General features: G+C 46.4%; 2 protein-coding genes across 15 annotated transcripts in view; both read right to left on the bottom strand.

The window, feature by feature from the left end:
• Positions 1-312: 312 nt before the first annotated feature.
• Positions 313-6203, bottom strand: CCDC195 (coiled-coil domain containing 195). The gene is made up of 4 exons (XM_050308421.1): positions 5840-6203; positions 5701-5722; positions 4264-4524; positions 313-1445 (listed from the first exon to the last, which is right to left on the bottom strand). The coding sequence occupies exons 1-4, from the start codon at positions 6201-6203 to the stop codon at positions 1313-1315; spliced, it is 780 nt and encodes a 259-aa protein (XP_050164378.1). The 3' UTR covers positions 313-1312.
• An 11243-nt stretch (positions 6204-17446) lies between these two features.
• The window catches only part of DOCK10 (dedicator of cytokinesis 10), a 142235-nt gene continuing 139259 nt past the window's right edge, over positions 17447-20422 (bottom strand). For 10 of the 14 annotated variants that reach the window (XM_050308606.1, XM_050308605.1, XM_050308599.1 and 7 more), the window contains 2 exons: positions 18951-19026; positions 17447-18175 (listed from right to left, as the gene is read on the bottom strand). In XM_050308606.1, the coding sequence (XP_050164563.1) occupies positions 18108-18175; positions 18951-19026 (144 nt within the window). In that variant the 3' untranslated portion in view covers positions 17447-18107. The remainder of the gene's footprint in view (positions 18176-18950; positions 19027-20422) is intronic. The other 4 variants (XM_050308611.1, XM_050308603.1, XM_050308612.1 and 1 more) reach the window with 1 other exon arrangement.

The following is a 20422-nucleotide window of genomic DNA, read 5'->3' as shown; positions in this document are numbered from 1 at the left end:
ACTCGCTTGCTGGAAGTCATTAATTTGTTAAATCTGATATTGCAATGCAACTCTCTATGGACCCAAGCTGAACATAAAAATGCACAAATGAAATAGCAGTGAAGTTGAAATTATTACTTCAATTATGACAATATATTAAAAGTGCACTTGAATATACAAAACATGGTGAATTTCAAAATGAAAAAAAGGAGCACAGATTTTTATACCAATATACAACTTCATGGAATATCCAGAAGGATTTTTTTTTCCCACCAGGTCTCTGCTTTCGCTTTAGGAAACTGAAGAGTTTAAAATCAGACAATTAGGTGAAAATCTTCCATAAAGTTATCAGTACAAACATCTACTCTTCATGCATTCTCTGTACAAAATTCAATCATCAGTGCTGTCTGTACATAAAGAAATAGCAATGTGCAGTATTTTGATACCATAAATACTTGTAATCAAAATAAACACATGGGACACTATCTTTACTCATATGACTTAAACTAACAAGCACTGTTTATTTTTTACAAGCTGTCTGTAGTTCTCTCTCACATTTATTTTGCACCTGTTTGCTGAATTTCTGCTAATGATTTTTGATCCAAGCTGTGCTGAGAAGGCATTCCTGAAAAATTCTGATACTCACAATTCTTCCTATTTTGGCTCGGTGCACAGCCTTTAGTCTCCATCTGGGTTAACACACCACGTCAGAAACAGATTTGTAGTCACATTTTCATACCGATGGGTACTTACTTTCCCCTGGGCTCCCTTAGAGGTGAACCTCAAATGAACATAAACAGTCACTGCCAAGGTTTGCAGAAATTCAGGGTGACATTAACTGACTGTAGTGCTTTCTTAACTTTGCTGTATTAGTGCTGTGAAGTTTGAAAATCCTACCTACAGAGAAAACCTCACAGGCTCCTTAGTAGCTCTTACTTTGTCATTTGCACCAAATACCCTCCTGTCCACGGAATCAGCAAACACAAGCGGTGACAAAGATTATGCTTTTTATGACAAAAACACATCAAAACCAGCTTCAACAGCCTGTTTGCGTCAGTCCTGGGGTAAGGGGTCCTTGAGATGTGTTGCCCAGAAGCACTGTGTGGAGGTACCTTTGCTTTGTGTGGCTCCATCACAGCGTATGGGCTCGCAGTCGACCTTGCCACGGCTTCCATTTCTGTGCTGAACATCGGGCCGTGACCCGAAACACAGGCTGGGTGATGCTCTGTGGGCATCCTGCCAGAGCGTTTTGCAGTGGAGGAACCTGACACACAGCTGTCATTTAAGGCCAGTTTATCTCGGGGAATCAATAGCCCTTTAAAAATTCACTGGCTCACATATCCTTTTCAGCGATGGTCATCAGATGTTTTGTGCTCTGGTTTTCTGGGCTTTTGAGGGAACCTTGCTTTTCAGCAAACGGTGACATATCCACTGGTAAGAGGAAGCTGACAGCCTTTACTTTAGCCCTGGAGAAAAAAATGAGAAAGCATTATGAGGATTACAAATGTATAAAACATGCAAAGAAAGTAAAAAAAAACCAAAACCCAAGCAACCCAGCAAGCAAAAGCTAAATGCTTTCAGCCCTTGCACACTACATGGAGGCAGGATTTCATGCCATTCACAGGCTTCCCAAAGCATAGTGCTGCCTACCTATCTGCTGGAAGCATCTACTTTTTTCCATGGAGTCTCACATCTGTCTGTTGGTGCCCAGTGTGTGTGTGCAAAGCTACGTGCACACAGAACCCCGAGGGTGCAGGTGCACCCACGTGGACCAGGGGGGCTCCTCCAGTGGCTTTATGTTTATATCCATCAGCACCCAGCTACTGCCAGCAGGTGTGACAATAGTGGTTTCCAAATGTGCACGTGGTAAATTACAGCAGAGGCAGAAACATCCCGCTTTATGTGTCCCAAAACCGGTTGGTTTGGCATGTAAATTGGTTCAGTTTTACAGAGCTTTGGTTTTCACTCTGACTGTCTTCTGTGATGCTTGTCAGCTCACTCAGGCCCTTGAGGAACACAAGGAAGGAAGGAAGGAAAATAATGACAATATTAAAATATTTAGGGATGATTACAGGGCAGAGGACCTTTGTGATTTCCTTTAACCTTCTCACCTGAGACCTGTCTCACTGGAAGGTGAAACGAAACCTGAACACCCCAGTGGTGACATTTGTATCAAACAGGCCTTTTGCATTTTGTGATTTTACTATAATAGCCCTGAAAACAGTTCTCATCCTCTCTTATCCTGCATTCAAATATTTAATTTTTTTTTAATTTATGAAACACAAGCAGGAATCCCTTGGTATAAATAATGCTTTGGCATATGGGAATTAAAATATTTTAAACATGCAAACTAGTGATGATTTGTTAGCAGTGCTGTTATTTTATTACTTGGATGCAACTGTTCTGTATATAAATTCAAGGTGGTACTTCTACAGAGTTAATTTTAAAGCAAAAAAAAAAACCAAAACCAGCATCAAATACAGGATTATAGCCTAGGAGCAAAGTGTGAGAAAGCTACAAGAAGAATAGGAAAACCTGACATGAAGCAGCACGTCGGGAAGCAAAAATGTCATCCCTGTAAAAAATTAACGTTAATAAGCTTGCTGAACTCATTGCTAGAAATTATCCTACTAGTGAAAAGCTAACTAAGATTGGTGTCTGTGTTAGACCTTTGGGTAAAAAAAAGATATTAGACTTTTTTTGGTGTAAGAAACACAGATTTTTGTGCTCCAGGATATTACGCAGCCTACTGAGGGCATTTGGTAAACAGCCCTTTCCGTGGCCATTTCTTCTCCCAAAGCATCAGCAGTGAGAGGACGTGAGTCATGGTGCCACACTCGCCGCTGTTCAGCTTGGCAGGGCAGCTCTAATGGTGGTGATAAAATCACCAGCACCGTCCTGTGGTCGCAGGGTAACTGGTAGGTCCCGAGGTAGTAGATGTAACAGATCTGTGCTGCTATTTTGGTTGCTTTGAAAGCTCTTTCTATGAGCAAGCAGCACTATTTGCCATTGCCATCCTGCTCCTGCACGCTGACCCTGTGCTTCCCACCTCACACGCCTTCCACGTGAGCCGGCTCGAGGGCAAACCTCTCGGAGCGTTCGTGTGCACCGAGAGTCTTGAGTTTCCCCGAGCCCAGTGGAGCGTACGCAGAAACCCAGAGTTACAGGGTCACAGTGCTTTTGAAAATGATATGAGTTCACTGCCAGGGACTAAATTTAGGTGTCTAAATGCTGTAAAACATCTGACCCTGAAATGTCCTTAGTAGAAAACCCAGGTGCCTCTGGAAACTTGGCCTCGTTGTGCCTTGCAGCCTCTCAGCGAGGAGCTGGGCTCCGAGCTGCCTTTGCAGGGGGAGTGCAAGGGGCTGGGCACTGGTGTGCTCTGAGGACGTATTGCTGAAGGGGGTGCAGAGTAAGAGCTGTCATGATGGGCCATGTGGACAGATACAAACACACGGGTGACACAACCCAGTGCAGGTGCACAGCCCACCAGGGTGGCCACTGGAGTCCTTCCCCAGGGCACGCACAGGGAGACCCATGGAGTTCTCCCTGCTCAAGCACGTGCTTTGAGGCCATTTGGGTTATTTCGCTTCTGAACACAGCATGGTCAGGTTAAACCCAGGAATTGACACGGGTTCCCAGAGTGGACAGATCAGCACTAGGAGGTGACTGAGCTATCCTATATCACAGTCTCATGACTGCTGCTACTAGCTTTAGTTGTTGTCCTGTGTTGGAAAGCTTCTCATCAATGATCAGAGGAGCTCAGGGCTTGTCCAGCAGCCGTCTCACTTAATTTAGAAGCCGTCCTGAGACTACTTTTCTCAAGGCTGAAAGCATTAACTTGTAATGCTTCAGTTACAGGGAAAATACAATACAGTACATCTAATTCCATGAGCCATAGTAATCACACTTCCAAACGCATAGTTCAGAGTTCCCTGGTATCTCCATGCTTTTTTTCCCCTAGTTCAAAAATCCCTTTCAAGCTTAGCTTGTCAGAACATCACATCAATCTGCAAAATTCTGCCTGGCTTTAACAATGTGAAGATTTCAAACCCTTTTCTCTCTCCTCCAGCCTCTCCTTTCTATAGCAAATTTAACCTGCTACCACTGCCAAACTTCATGCATTGCAAGGAGGAGCAGGACAACTTCCCCAAAAGAGGTCTCTGGTCTGCTCAATGCCCACATACATTTAAACAAAGATTTTGCTGATAACAAACTAAGACCCAGAGCAACATCCGTGTATGTTATCAGAGCTTTGTTGCTGGGAAGGCAAACCAAGCCTACCTGCACCTATAGACGTGCTCCTGAAACAGCTTCACGTTGCTGGAGTGGCTGTAGGAGAGACAGCTGGACGGTGATTTTTCAAGCCCTTTCTCCTCCTCCCTGGTGAGCTGTGCTGCAGCAGGGGGGTCAGTGGCCAGGCACTGCCTGGCACCTCTGGGAACCCGTTGCTCGAAGGCTTCCTGCCAGCCCGGTGGGACCTTGCACTGGAAGGAGCAGGAGCTGGTGAGATGGGGGGGTAGCGTCTCACGGTCATGGCAGTATCTGAGAAACAGAGGAAAAAGCAGAGCTGGAAACAGTAATTCAGATGTCCTCAATATATTTTTGGAGAATGACTTTTTACACTGGCAGATAGAGATGGAACAAGGAGGGAGAGTTTTAAACTAAAAGAGAGGACATTTAGATTAAATGTTAGGAGGAAATTCTTTACTGTGAGGGTGGTGGGACACTGGAAGAGGTTGCCCAGGGAAGCTGTGGGTGGCCCATCCCTGAAAGTGTTCAAGGTCAGGTTGCATGGGTTTTCGAGCAACCTGGTCTAGTGTAAGGTGTCCTTGCCCACAGCAGGGGAGTTGGAACTAGATGACCTTTAAGGTCCCTTGCAACCCCAAATATTCTATCATTCTATTTTGAATCACTTTTATTGGGCTCAAAAAAGCTTTGTACATGGTGAGGCTGAGAGGCAGAGAAGGTCAGACAGCCCCTTCGGGTCTCAATCTATCCCCTAGAAGGTAGTTGAAGAGGAAGAGCCACAGCTTTCCCACTTGCCAAAACTCCAGACTGCTATTCCCAAACTGATGACAGCTATGGCCACCAGTAGCCCTGGTTTAAGGGGCCTTCAGGTTGGTAACCTGGCCACTGGGTCAGTGGGCTTGGCAGCAGCCACCTGGCTTCACATCAATCCACTAGTGCTGTTCAGCCTCTCTCGTCTTATTCATTCACACAGATTTGTCTCTGTGAAAACTCGTGAAGCCATTTCTACAGTACTTCTCACCAACCAACATTTTGCTCCAATTCCTGATCCATTAAATCCTCCTGAAGTCACAACCAGACTTCTCTAACTGAGGAATATTTTGTTTTTCTCCTCTGATCAAACTGTGAAGAGAATGTATTCCTATATATTGGCCCCTCTCTGTCTCAGCCAGAACTAACTGTGTTATCTGCAAAACTAAACTGCACATCTGGCACGATGCATGCAGCCAACTCATCATTATTTGTTATTGTTTGTAGCGTTTTTCTCATCTTTTGCTAAGGCAAGAGAGGTTACACCATGGCTACAGCTGTTGGCCCTTTTCTGCCTGGAACAGACAGGGTTCAGGCATGAGCAGGATAGTCCATGCCTGCAAAAACCCAAAGCAGTAAGTCAAATTCTGCTTAAACAGACTGAACTCCTTGAATCAGATCCTTTGTTTGAGCAGCAGTAAAATACTCCACTAAGCTCACCTTGGGGGATGCAGGCACCACCCTAAGAAGACCACAGAGCAAGAGACCCAGTTATGGTGGGTTTAGGTGTGAGCACAAAAGGTGGCCAGAGCACTTTCATGGAGCTGATCAGACAAACAACCAGCAGCTCATCACCCACCCCCTGCAGACACGTAACAGCCAGGCTGGGAGATCCTGCACGGGCAGCACTCGCGGGTGCCATGGACAGCCCCAGACAGCCCTGACTCGCTGGTACCTGTCTGCTCCTTTGGTGCCAGAGCAGGACTGGCTGTGATGCTTCCCTGCAGCGATGCTGGAGAGCCAGCGGGTCCTTCCCCATCACCGGCGGGGCTCCTCACATTGCTGTCCCCACCTCCTCTCGCTGCCTCTCTCTCCGGTGGCACAACCCTCTTCTGCCCGCAGACCTGCAGCTCTCCCTTCAGGGCCCTGTTTTCCCTCTCCAGCTTGTTGATTTGGGAACGCATCTTGCGGATGACCTGGAGGAGGTGGGCATTTCCCTCCATGGTCCCACGCCACGCAGAAGGCTCCCTGCTTTCCTGCAAGTTTCCAGGCAGGCAGACCCTGCTCTTAAATCCTCCGGACAACGTGAGTCCCTCCCCGCACGGGCCAGATCCGATCACTGAGAGGGCTGGACCGAGCTGTCAGATCACTAAGAGAGGGCCCATGATTTATTCATTCGGGGGCTCGCGTTTCAGAGCAGCGCTGGCCTCTTACACCCCGCACAAATCACTGTCAACACAGTATCACTGCACCATCGGGAAACCCGCCCGCCCCCTCGCTTGCCTCGGGCTTTGGTTTTCTCCGCATGGACCAAGCAGGACAGAGCCCATTTCCTTTGGTTTATCCAAAAATGCCAGCGATCACCTCCACGGCACAGAGGGAGGGTTGCTCTTTGCGGGGCAGTGGTTCCTCTCTCCTTTAACACAGCGTAAATTGCTCTTTTTCGCTTTGCGCATCTGGAAAAGAATTAGAAATTTCTCGCAGGAAAATTTGATTTCCAAATGAAAGCTGATACAGTGCAAGACCCCCACTATAAACAACATATGCCAGCAGCTGTGATGGACAAGCAGCTACACTAAAGCTCTCCTGGAAGGCTGCAGCAGAGCCCAGGCCCTTTCTGGGCACCGAGGGAGGCTCACTGGAGTGGAGCACCTGCACCAGCATCCCAGGAGTGTAACAAGAGACAGATCAGGCATGATTCTTGCATTAGGAAGAGAAACACAATCCCCTGTGCTTCTCTCATCACCTAGTCCCTAAAGCCATCTTTCTGCTGGCAATGATATGCAAAAACCTGTGGACCATTCTTCCCACTCCCCAAAACTTCCTTCAAAATACTAAACTGAGAACACCAGAAAGTCAGCAAGAAAATAATTTAACACAGTTCTTTGAGGCCACTCACTTCCCAGTACCTCAACGGGGACTCAGGAATATTTCAAAGAGAAGAAAAGAGCTTTCAGCAGTGTGCACTTCCCTGCTCTGCTGCTGAAGGCTGGGGGAGGAGAGGAAAACTGCTGTGAGATGCTTTAAAAAAACAGATGACTCATTTTATTTTTTTCCAGAGGGTGTGTCAGAAGGGCTATCATGAAGAAGCCCTTGGTTCTACAAGGAAGTGCTGCTGCCCAGCAGCTACTGGGATGTTGGGAAGAAACTGCTGGAACTGAGAGAAAACCAAGGATGGGGGTGAGGAGCTCTGCCCTGGGGTATAATGTCCCCGTGTGGGCAGTGCTCCCTCCTTGGAACAGCATCTTCAAAAATGCTTCCTAAGGGCAGAGTGGTTCCTGCAGGTCACACTGTGCTCCCTCCCGTGCTGACCCACAGCCACACTCTGTGCCTAGCAAGGGCAGGGGGCACTTGCAGTACAACCTGCAGGAATACTCACCTATGCTGATTTTTCCAGTGACACAGGCACAAGGCTGGGGACCAGGAGCCATGAGAGTTGCTGGTTACCTCCTGGGAACCTCTCCAGAGAGCTCTGCATGCAGAGGGATGAAATGAATGTGAGTTCTCAGGATGCAGATGAAGCCCACAGCACCCATGACCTCTCATGCAATCACAGTGCGAGGGGAGGAGCAAATCAGGCCATGAACATTTTCCTGCCTGCTGTTGGGCTGGCATGCTGGGCTGTCTGGGCTTGGAATGCCAACATTAATCTTGGCAGAGCTCCTGGTGGGACGTGGCAGTCCTTGCTGCAGCCCACCCAGATCATATCAGCAAGAGGCATCAGCTTATGCTGAGATTTTTCCTCCCCCCTAGAGAGGTGCATGTTGTGGTGGGCATAACAATAAAGAGATGGGTAGAAGTTGGCAAAGCTGGGTTTAGAAAAGGGTTCACCCAGGCTTCAATAACAGTGTAGTGTCCCTGTGCTGGGGACAATGCATAGTGACCATTATGGGTCTATTTCTCCAGCAAGCAAATCAGGTACTGGAGCAGTGACAGCACCCAAGTGTAATTATAATATTGCTGCTGATCCTGTAGCAGGTGGGTTTGGCTGGGCAGGGGACACTTGCCAACTCAGCAATTAGCTCACCCCTGCTGTAGCTGAAGACATCTGCTCCCCTGATCCCGTGCCTGCTGCTCCTCTGGAACCAGAGCAGGCACAGACCTTTTGATATACCAGAAACTTCTGAGGAAATGGCTCATAACCTCATACAGCTGCTCCTGCTGCAACTCCTGCCCAGGGATGGATGGGCAGGGGGCCAGATGACTCAGGAGTTTTGGACAGTGGAAACCTGGCAAAGCTACCTTTGCCACTGGGCTGATTGGTGTGTTCCCTGTAAGCAGAAAGAGCTCTGTGAGTACAACCTTGTTTTTGTTAAGTTCAGTAGGGTCCAAGATGTGTGCTTGCCCTGCCAGCTCCCAGGTGCTGCCACTCCACATGCCACAGGTGGGAAACGTCCTCAGTGCCTCTTAGTAGTGGCACACTTGCAGGCTGCAGATTTTAGCTGGGTGTATCTTCAGTCTGCCTTCCTGTGCCTACTACAAACATCTATAGCTGTGTGTTTTTTGCTATAAAACACTTCAACTTTAAATAATTTAACAGAAAGGCCAATTTCTCACACCTGAGCTGCTTCAGCAAGCTGTGCGGGGTAGGACATGGACCTGGGTAAAATTGCATTCACCCTCAGTCATAATTGAAGCTCTCCACTAGAAAGAATAAACAAAGACAGAGTTCCTGGCAGCTGTTGGACTCAAGGAACCCCACAGCAATATCTCCATGTGGCTGCTCGTGCATGTGCTCAGTGGAGTGTACGAACTGCATACCAAGCAGTACTGCAGCAGAAAACCTGTGAACACAACACAGAAGCCTTCTGGAGCAGCTTCATCCAAAACTGTGGGGAGCTCAGCTCTTTGTGCTGCCACTGCTTGATACTCTGCAGCTCCCCGCAGAAGGGAAGGGCTGTGCAGAGAGTGGAGAAGGTACAGAGTGAGAACTGCCGTCAGCAGAAAACTGCACCTGCTCAGCCACCACCATCAGTGAACGGTTTTTGTAATCATCTCACTTACCAAATCTTCTGTCTTGCTCCCCTGAGGTTAGAGAGAAAAAAAAAAAATCCAAAAAGAACTCATTGCTACACTAGTAAGATGATTTTTTTTCAATCAAATCACAACACTTTGTCCTTGAAAAATCAACAGCAGGTGTGTGGATACTTTCTATGACACAGTGCAGCTGGAGGTGTGTCCTGCCTCCCAGTGGCAAGGGAGTCCCTGTGGAAAAAGACAGAGCCTTCCTTTTCCAGGGCTAATCCCGACCAACAGAGAGCACAAGTACCGGGCTTCTGCTGCCATAAACGTGCACAAAATCAGTGCTGTGACACCTGCACTCTGCACTAGCACAGCAGGGACTGCTGAGGCTGCCCCTTCCCAGCTTGAACGTGGTGGGACGTGTGACACGGTCTGCAAGGCCCTTGCTCACCTGAGCCCAGCATGCTGGCAGCCACATCAGTGTCCACTGCTAGGCCAGGTCACATCTTGTTTTGAATAGATGAAAGCTCAGCCAGGCAAAGAAATGCATCCTTCTTGTGAGGAAAGGGTTTGACAGAATAGCTTTTGCAGCACAAACTGGAAATGTTCTAGTAACTGGACAAACAGCTCATGTTCCAAAGTTTGCTGGTCATCTTTAATAGTTTCCTAACGTTCCCTGGTCACAGATTCCCCAGGGAAAGCGCTGCTCTCAGCCCCAGTTCCCAGCCTGCATTCACCTATCCAAGAGGTACATCCCTGTAAGGACACTGCTCCTTCCTCAGGTCAGTCTGGGCTCCTCCCAGAGCTGAGTTGTCACAGTGAAGCAGGTACAGAAGCTCATACCAATTTCTGCAGCAGTGCCTCAGGCTTTCACCAAGGCAATCAGCTAATTATTCACTGACAAGATTCATTGCAGGGCTTTTTGGAGCACCCCCAGTTTCAGTTATGTGAAAACCTCCCCTCCTCTGAGCCAGCATCACTCTGCAGACAAAAGGGGAACCTGGAGGCCCATTTTGGTACATTCCCACAACTACAAATCCTGAAAAACATCCATTCTTATTCTGAAAAGCGTGACTTTTGGATCTTACCTATTGCACAGTTGAAATCAGCTATTCCTAAACCCCTTCTGAGGTTCAAAGGCGGGGTGTGCTGGTGTTGAGGCACCCGTGTGGGAGGGTGCCAGTGCTACCATGCCAACAGGCAGGTGCCTGCCCTCCCTGCTTCAGGGTGTTCCCCAGAACCACAGCCCACCTACACATAGAGTGAAACTCCCTTTTCACCCGTGTAAAAGGGCTGAGACAGTGCCCTTGTGTGCAGAGCTCTGCAGGAGCGCAGAGCAGCATCCCCGAAGCCGCCCAAGCCGAGGGCGACACGGTCCTGCCCTGCTGGCATCTCCAGAGCCTGGGCTGCAGCCAGCCCCACCACCCGGCACGGCAGCCGCCTCCCTGAGCCGCCACCCCCGTCTCGACAGAGCGTGAACAGCATCTGACTCATGTCACTTCTGACCAGAGCTGTTTTCTGAGCAAGCAGAACGAAAATTACCCAGTGGATCGGCAGGACAAGCCCAGGATGGCAATTGCAAGTCTGCGAGAATGCTCTGTCCTTGATGCTGAAGCGGGAGGAGGAAGTGCAGCTGCACACCCAGTGGGAGGGAGATGTGGGGCACAGGCATGACCAGCAGCGTTTGGAGAAGTGGGGAGTGGTGAGGGCAGACCCCACGGAAATGCTCACCAGCCTCACGTGTAGCCAGGCATAAGAGCCTACAAACCTGCCTGCTTTCTATGCTTGAATGAGATCTTGCCTCACACTCACGACTAGTTAAATGCTCCCTTTTAACCACGTCTGAGTGGTGACTGTTGCTCACAGCGGGTGCAGTGAGACAGTTGTGGAGAGCGAGTTGCACAACCTCCCAGAAACAAAGCAAGATGGCAAAAATCAATTATGTGTGTAAAGCATTCTCTGGTTTCAAAATCTCATTAGGTAACAATGGCACAGAGTTATTAATTAGTCTATTAAAAGGTAATTGTTTAACTTGTTAATGTCTGTTAAGCATCCTTTTTTCTTCTGCAAGGACCATTTGCCTGACTGTGCCTTAACACCCACATGGGTGCAGAAAATCCCACACAAGCCCTCTTAGAAGAAACCTCTGCTTGCTTTGGTGCCAAGCACCTGTGCCTGATGTATACAGCCCCATATCTTATTAGTGCTGCTTTGATTTTGAGCATCCAAGGTTTCTGAAAGGGGTCTGAATTCCAGCAGGGGATGCTCAACACTTTAGAAAAACCAGGCTTAACCTGAACATGGGAAACGGAAACGCCGAGATCCGTGAGTCACGTCTGAAAACCTTGGCTATGGTTTTGGACTGGGCTGGCAGTGAAGCAAGGCTAGAGAAATGTTTCAACCCTTTCAGAGGGCATTTCGTGTTGCATTTCCGAGGCTCTGGGTCTCTGTCCCTTTAAATGGATCCTCAAGTTAGTGTGGAATAATCAGAATGAGTCTCTTTTATGCCAGCTCCCTGCAAGCACAACATATGCTGCAGAGTACAAAACCATGCCTCATGCAAAAGAATCTATAGGCTCAGCTGGAGATTTTCATAACGAGGAGCTTGCAACTGGCCCGCAGTTACCTGCACAGAGCTTGTGACAGCTTCCAAATTAAAACAAGTCCTCACTCATGGGAAACAGCCTTGTGATTACAGAGCAGCCCCAAGGCAGAAAATCCAGCCTAAAAGTCAAAATATTAATAATTATTTCTTATTCAGTTTTCTTTTCTCAAGCAAAACACACCATATAAAATGCATGCGAGGACATTTGAGTCTCTGTAGCTATATCATGACACATTCAATCTGTGCAAAAGCACCTAAAACATGACTCAGAACTATAGGGAACACCACATGGCATTTGCAGGTCACAAAAACACACCACAGGGCAAGTGACACCCTCACAGCTGTTCTCCAACAGAAATGAGTGATCATAGCTAACTGAAGCAGCACATGGGGAGCACAGCTTAAAAAGCACACCTGAAAAGCAGCTTCTATAAGCTGGGGGGTAATTAATCAGAAAAAAGGGAAGTGTGCATTTCTCTGGTGCTGTTCAGGGGGAGATGTTCACACTGAGAACTTCAAGATGCTTTAATGAGTAATTAAGAATCACACGAAAAACCTCAACAACCTGGACAGAAAAGTCAGTAATCATGATTGCACCTTTGCATTACTGAAAATTTTCCAAAAATACCTGCACATTTTCAACTTAGTGAAAGCTTTACAAGCAACTGTGTACATATCCCATGTGGGCTACGACTCCTGACGGTCTGAAGGACACTCATTACTGAAAGACAGACACTCCTGAAGGCACACACAGATGCTCCTGAAGGCATGGGACACAGGTGGCTGCCCAGGATTGATTCCAAACCTCTCTCTGCTGGGCGCAGCTTCCCTGCAGGGTCAGCAGCACCTCCTCCCACAGTACCATGAGCCAGAACTGTTTAGGTATCAATGTTTTTGCATCTTGAGGCTATACATATGGCATAGACATACCACTTACTAAGCTAGAAGGCTCTCCAAGATGAGCTCTCTACCATTCTGCCTAAAGGCCACTCAATACTCTCTTGCCTGACAATCCAGACACTACAAGAGCCTTCCCTTAACCCTGCTGGTTTCACTTTTACTTTTTCCCCATCTCCAAATGCTCCAACACATGACTGGGAGGAAGGAAAGTTACTTGCTGTTTTCCACAGCTCATATTTCACCAAGGAACTGTGCTGGGCTTTTCTTGAATAGAATAATAATGTTCTCATTTCCTCCACCAGCTGATGGCTGCCCAGAGCCGCTCTCTGCAGACTCCAAACAAAGACATGCTGGAAGGCTCCGACTGGGAGAGCTGTGGCCACCCAAACTGGGGCCTGCATCCTCTGCTGCTGGCCACGAGCCCATCCCGGTCTCTGTGGCTGCCTGGCTTCCCACTCCCTCCACACAGGGTGAACCCCATCCTGTCACAGATTCTACTCCGAAAATGGTACCGAGTGTCCCTTTCCCTTCTGCTGTTTATGCTGCTGCCTGCACCAGGAAGAGGGGTTGGTTTAGCAGCCCCCCTTGCTGGGGTGAGCAGCACTGCCAGGGGCTGCCACAGGGAGGGCACAGCCTGAGGGACCAGTCTCCTTTGGAGTAAACTCCAGCACAGCCCCGATTTAAGTCATTTTTGAAACAAAAGCATCGGTTTGGTATTTCCCAAAGTTTCGCCTGCTTTTTCCAACTCAAATTATTCTCTTCAGTTTTAATTTGTGAAAAATTTCAGTTGTGTTTTCCAGTAAGAGGGATTCTATATTTGAATGAAGGAAGATGGGACGTAGCCCTGAGGGAGGCAGTGGGAACAGAGCTGTGTGGATGGCCACTACACAGGGTTTGTAATGAGGCAGGGGCTAACGATCCTGATGCCTTGTAATCTGAATGCTCCCGACTTGGCAGCTTGGAAAATGCACTGCTCCAGCACATCTGGTCTCTGGGAGATCCTGCCCTGCTTTCCCTAACTCGGTGCTCATGTTTTGATCTCTCTCATGAGCCGTGTTCTGTGCGGAGCAGGCAGAGTGGCTCTTCCCGTCACAGGGCTTACCTGGGAGCCGAAGCCAAGTGGATGTTTTGCTGCACAGAAGCTGACCCCCAACGTCTTTGCAGCCCAGAAGACCCACAGCAGGTTTTCTTTCCACTGGTGCGCAGAGAGTGCTCACCGGAGAGGGAGCCCCTGCCTCTTCTTGTCAGGATGGATGTCCTTGGGGCCACTGCAGAAGCAAAAAACCAAAAATAAACAAAAAGAAACCTGCCCATTCCATGCCATGGCAGGAAAGGAGAAGAAGGAGCAGGAAACCCATGTGGGGTCAAGAGGTCCATGCCAAGTGGTTCCTGCTCGAGCAGCTCATGCAAAAGCAGAGAGGATGCAGCGATGATGAAGCTGAAGGTTCTTCCTGGTCATGGTCATAGGTTCTACATGGGCTTGGCTGTTCTTTGCCTTTGGGATTAATTTTATTTATCTCAATACAATTCTCTTAAAAAACAAACATAGTTTGTTTGGGTTTTTTCTTTTCTTTCTTTTTCTACAGTTCTGAATGCTTTCCTCCAAATCCCATTTCTCTGTTCTAATTCAAAATTTGATTTTAACATCCTTTGATTTTAACTGCCTACGTTCAAAGCTCACTTTGTGGCTTTAATTTGCTTGTTGTGAACGTGTGACCCTGATTATCTTTGTGATTATCTAAATATTATGAGAAAAATCTTTTGCATGCATACCAAACTTGTTAAAAATTGGTAAACACATTCAAATCAATAGCAGATACTTTAAAGATGTTCTTTGTCTTGAAGATTCACCCTCCCATATTACTTACAGCTGAAATTCTGAGTAGTCAGTTACCAGTTCAAAAAAACGTTCAAACTGAAGTAAAAGGTACTGCAGCCTGGAGCTTCTCAGCACATGTGGAACAACAGTTTTCATGCTGAGATCCAAAAAGCCCCATTTAAAGCTATATATGGATGTAATTTCACTTTTTCCCAGATCCAGGCCTGTGGATGGTCAGAATAGGAGGAGTGTGTCAGGAGTATGAATGGTACAGATCATCTCCTCCCATTTCTCATTTGGATATTATCCAAAAATAAAGTGTTTTTTTTTTTTTTAAATATTCCTGTTCAGATGAACACTATGTTGCCAATGTAATATCTCTCCAATGAATGTTAAGATATAATTACCCTGCAAGGAATGATTCCTATTAAACATTTAATACATCTCCCCTCTAATTGAAATTTAAGCCTTTGGTTGTGGTTGGGTGTCACTAAAGATGTGATTAAACATAAAATATGTATAACACTTAACTCCTTTTGGGGTGTTGAGAGAGCTTCCACTAAGTAACAAACATGAATAATTTCTTTTGCACTCTGAAAAGTTTTTAAAGAAGCTCGATTTGAGTCTGACACAGGAAGATCTCCTTCCACAGATGAAAGGGAATCTTTCACCAGCTTTGCCTGCAGCAGCAGGGGGATGAGCCTCCTCCAGCTGGAGGAATAAATGTAAGTAAGAATATACTGTGAAACAATTTATTGGAGAAAACCTCAGCTCTGAGAACATCTGACCGTGATCTTGTGGTGGCCCTGGACAAAAGGACTCTCAAAGGGGAGCTCTTGGCAGGAAAAAAAAAAAAGTGCAGACCTTGCATAATCCTTAGTTTAAAAAGCAGCAATTGTATGAAGAGCCTTTTCCTACAGCATCAGTGCCTACACATTGGACTTCTGCTGTTTGTCTTGCTGAATTTTATCCTGGTAAAGGGCCAAACCCTGTCTTTGTAATCATCCTACAGCCTGACATGCCCCCTGCATTTCTCTCATTCTCTCCCCTCAAACGCTGGGACCATCCATGGTTTAATGCTTTGTTTTCTCTCCCTGCTGCAGCCTTGTTTCAAAGCTCATGTTTTTGCTAATTGCTTTCACCCGACTAAGTTTAAAGTGCTTCAACACAGCAAGAGAGGAAGAGCCATCTGGAACAAGGACCCAGCTACACTCAAGGCTGAGCATCTCTTAACACCAGCAATAAGGTAACGCCAGAATACGGGCTTGATTTTCAAAACCCAGAGGGAGCTGCAGAGCTGGTTGCTTAAAATAAACCAAACAGCCCTTGGACTGACACATGAAACTCATTTTGTGTGCAATCTATTGAGAAAATAATCCAGGGATTTCCTTACCTCTGCTTCACAGACCACAGCTTGGCTTCAGACCAGCCTGGTGTCATCCTGCAACATTCGCTTGGTGCAAACCATGCTTTTGCAATCTAGTTATTCCCAAAGATGCCCAGCAACAGATGTAGTTGCTCATTTCTTGCGAACATTAATTAGGGACAGTCTGTCTCCAAATCACCTCGATGGCTTCTGAAGTACCCATCCATAAACACAAATCATCATGAACACATAATGAGTCCAGGGAGACCAACAAACCAAGGGACAAGAGGACTCAATGCCCACTTACCTCTCTGTGTAGCACATTCCCGCTCTCACCACTGATTCCTGGTTCCTACCATTTATACAAACAAGCTGGTGACTTTACCTACCACTATATATGTGGTAGAAAGCCAGTTAACATTTGGGCCAGAAACCATTCCTTTCAGTAGACTACTGGTTTTGAAGAGTGCAGAGTCCAAAGAGCAGAGCTGGACTTGTCCAGGTGAGGATGAGGAAGGCGCTCAGCTCCCCATCCAGCCACGTGGTTGATGCTCGTGTGCAGAGCACAGGTGAGAACTTGGGCTCTTACCAAGTCCCAGGTGAGGGCTCAGGCTGTCTCTGCACTAATGCTGGGGCAGGGCCATCCCAAACCACGGGGTGCCTGTCCCAACCTTTCCCCTCCATCCCCCATCAGGCAAGGACACCATGTGGGTTTCAACCCTTAGCAAAGATTTCTTCTGGAAACTCCTGATCTGCTGAGAGTGGGACAGCAGCAAGTGCTGAGAGCACCAGCAAGCGGGTATAGGCTGGATGGTGGCACTTCTACCTTGCACAGAGATGGGGGGAATTCAAATGCCATCCTTGGCTTGGCAGGCAGGGCTAGGGTACAACTTGAGCTGAAATTCATTGGTTGTAAACTGGGACTGTTATTGGAAGAGACAGGAGGGCAGATTGAGGAAACACAGCAGAAAAATCCTCCTGATAATCCCAGGTAGAAAGACATCACATGGCCTCTGCCCTGAACAAATACTCGTGATCGTGTGGAGGCCTCTGGGGAGTCACCAGAGTTTCTCCAGGGAAAAAGAGCTAAAGAGAAAAAACCCAGCTTAACAAAATCATGGGGATTGCATGCATAGGAGAGAGGAATCCCAACACATAGGCACAATGAGCAGGGATTGTCTGTGAATGAACATGAAAGAATGTGGGAACGCTGAAGTTAAAGGGAACTCCTAAGAGCTGGCAGAACTGCTCCACCTCATCCCAACATGACAGAGAAACCAAACCAAATATCTCACTAGAGGCGCACAGTTTCCCAAAGTGCTCTGGGCAAAATCTGGGACTATGACATTCAAAGGAAAATCAGAGTTTTCTTGGCCTCAAGCAGGAGAGCTACACCGAGGCCATTTCCCAGGGTGGCCTCAGTCTGAGGCTGTGGACAGAATGTGAAGGCAAGTTCTGAAGATGGTCATAAGTGTCAGCATCCATAGCACAACAGACAGCAGGGATGCAGAAGGCATCCTGATCTCCACTGCTCTGGAAAGTGCTGACATGGGAATCAGTGAGTTCACAGACCTTCAAAGAGAAAATTTTATGGACGCTTTTATACACATACACAAATATTTTAATATAATGGTAACTGAAATGTTATCCATATTCTTAGTACTGTCATAATTAACTAAAAAGATATTTTTTAAATTTTGTAAAAATGACATATTTTACACATCTTCTATTTACAGTTGCAATATACTTAAATGTTATAAAACATCCACTCTGACCTTTAAAATATATGTATACTAGGACTTAGTATTAGATATATTATAATTTATAGCAAACTTAGGGTTTGCTGTGTACCTATCTGTTCAATGGGAATTTCGTAATCAGCCTGGCTTAATAAAGGCTGCTCAAAACCAAAAAGTGAAAACAACATAAAAAAAAAAGATAGGGAATGTGCAAATATTGGGGCAATAAAATAAAAAAAATTCTCAAGCTTGCATTTTTAAAAATAACACCGTGAAGACTTCCAATAAATTAAAATCTAAACCCACAAAATCCTTTTCCTGGTATTGTCCGTGATCGACTTAATTTTCAGTACTATTAATCTAAAAGGAAAAAAAAAAAAAAACCAAAACCCAAACAACAAAGAACAAACCCCAACCCTTCCACCCCAGATCTTCCTGAGGCCGTTATGTTCCCCACGCTGCAGTCAAGCATCAGGATTTGCTGGAGTGGTTGCTGCTGGCACAGACGAGCTGGCTCTATGGATGACCCGTGAATACGTGCGCTCCATCCCTTGATGTTTTGCTGAGTCCTCCTTGTAGGCAATCTTTTCGTAAATAAAGGGGGAAAAAAAGCCACTGTGAGAGACAATCTGAATAGCCTGGTGTCTGAAGTGTCCATTGTCTAACCAAAGATTTCCCACTTTTTATTTATTGCACAATGACGCTAAGGATCTGACAGAGGAAAGGGACTTTCGCCCAGTAAATGGAGGCTGCTGTGACAGGGATGGCACTCACTTTGTTGGGGGTAAAATGGGGCCCGACTGGGGTGAGTAGCTTCTGCAGAGTGGTGCTTTGTGGGGTTCCCTGAACTGCCTTACTCCCACAGCTCTCATACAAACAACTGAGAAGTCACGTACGTTTTGAAAACTCACACGCAGCATCAACGGCGGAAGAGAAACCTCTCCCCTTCACAGAGCTCCAGGTGTAATCTTAACCCCATCAACCCCCAGCTGCTCCTGGTCAGGGCTGCAGCTCAACCACACCACAGCTATTACTGGGGCAGACGTGACCACTCAGCTTCAGTGCCTGAGGCAGCAGCGTGGGCAGCTTCTGTATTAGGAGGCTCTTGTTGAGCAGCCCCTCTGGCCTCCCCAAAGTTCACCACTAGGATCCTAAAGAACAGGCCCTATCAACACTGCTCATGGACAACACATCACATATATAACCGTGGCACTCGGGTTTTTTTTGTTACTCCCCAAGCAAGGGAGTCATTAGACATGAAACTAAACAAACACACCTGGTAGGAAAAACCAGCAAGTGAGGAAAGTACATGACATTAAAAGAACAAAAAAAAAATAGATGTAAGAAAAATGAACATACCACTTTTGGCTATAGTATTGAGGGAAATGTTAGACAGGGAAGAAGAGAAGCTGTATAAGCAAGGACCATGACAGAGCTGTCAGAAAAGAAAAACAAAACAAAACAAAAAAAGAGAAAAACATATGGTGATGAAAGAGTCACTGTCTGTAGGTGAGAAACAAAGCTCTCTTAAGTACGACAACGGGAAAGATGGCAAATAGTTCTGCTGTAAAGCACACAGCGCAGTTGCAAGAGAGCCTCAAGCTTTCCAACTGTGAGATAAATATTTCAGCCACAGTTTATAGCATGTGATTTCTCTGAGGCAACACTCAGCTCAGAAGTAGGGAGTTCATGTGCTCACTGCAAGAGCAGTCGAGTTTTCCCAGAAAGCCACGGTGCCAGGAAAACTGGGCTGGCACTTCTGAGGCTTCCCCACAGGACTGCGAGTGGTTTTCAGTGTGGACTTTCAAGTTCAGATGATTTCGGTAAAACAGATGACAATTTTGACTTTTGATGGATGAACTCTTAACTTTACATATTAGCCCTGTTTTGTACAAGTAATTTTGTATAATATAGTATTTTCATTTACATGAAGAAAACTCAGAGCTCACTGATATAAATACAAGTAATGAGCATTTAATAGAACTCTCCAAATGTTTTATGAATGCTGAGACTCATGGGCTGCTCATGCCTTGTTCAAGTTGAACATTCATCTTCCATTCTTGCGGTGAACAGGAGTTCACACAGGACATGTGGTACTGACTGGATGGCCAAAATAACTCCCATGGGAGAGGCATGAATATTGAGCAACAAATAACCTCCTTAATACTTACATACTTAATATAGCAGTGATAAATATTAGTTATGATAAAATCACTGGAATGTTTGAGGTTCACAAATCTTTGTACACCTAAACAGGAAGGGAGCACAACTCCCAGAACAGCAAAACCACCACTGAGCTCGACCCCAACCTGGCACACACCAAGCCTCCCAGAAATTATGAGCTTTACACCCAGTGGAAAAACTTGATCAGTTCCCCAGTAAGTACAACAATGGGTGAAAAATTCAAATCAGTCCTTATTCTCTTCATATGTGAAGATGAATAATGCAGCACGGTATAGTGGGGTGCCGATTAAGACACTTCTGTGAGATGCCATCAGTGGTTAAAACAAGTAACTCTACACAAACAGTGCTTATGGATGCTGCAGGCACCTGGAAACGCAGCATAACTGCTAGAGAGGAACTATTTCTCAGGTGCAGTCTAAGGTGGTCTACACATAAGCATGCAGAGATATAATTAAGCACCGTTTAAATTGCACTTTAGTATGCAGGATCACTCAATATTTAATGAAAACAAAAACCCCATAATGATAATATACCTGGATTTAAACAAAGAGAGAGGGGAAGAAACAAACAAACAAAGGAGTAAACTCTTTTCTCAGCGACAGTTGCATTGTGAGGTTTTACTTCTAGTACTTCGCTCTACAGCTTCC

The sequence above is a fragment of the Myiozetetes cayanensis genome, unplaced genomic scaffold (assembly GCF_022539395.1).
Source record: "Myiozetetes cayanensis isolate MyiCay16 unplaced genomic scaffold, myiCay2020 scf13, whole genome shotgun sequence".
Taxonomy (NCBI): domain Eukaryota; kingdom Metazoa; phylum Chordata; class Aves; order Passeriformes; family Tyrannidae; genus Myiozetetes; species Myiozetetes cayanensis.
This window is presented reverse-complemented; position numbering and strand designations above follow the sequence as displayed.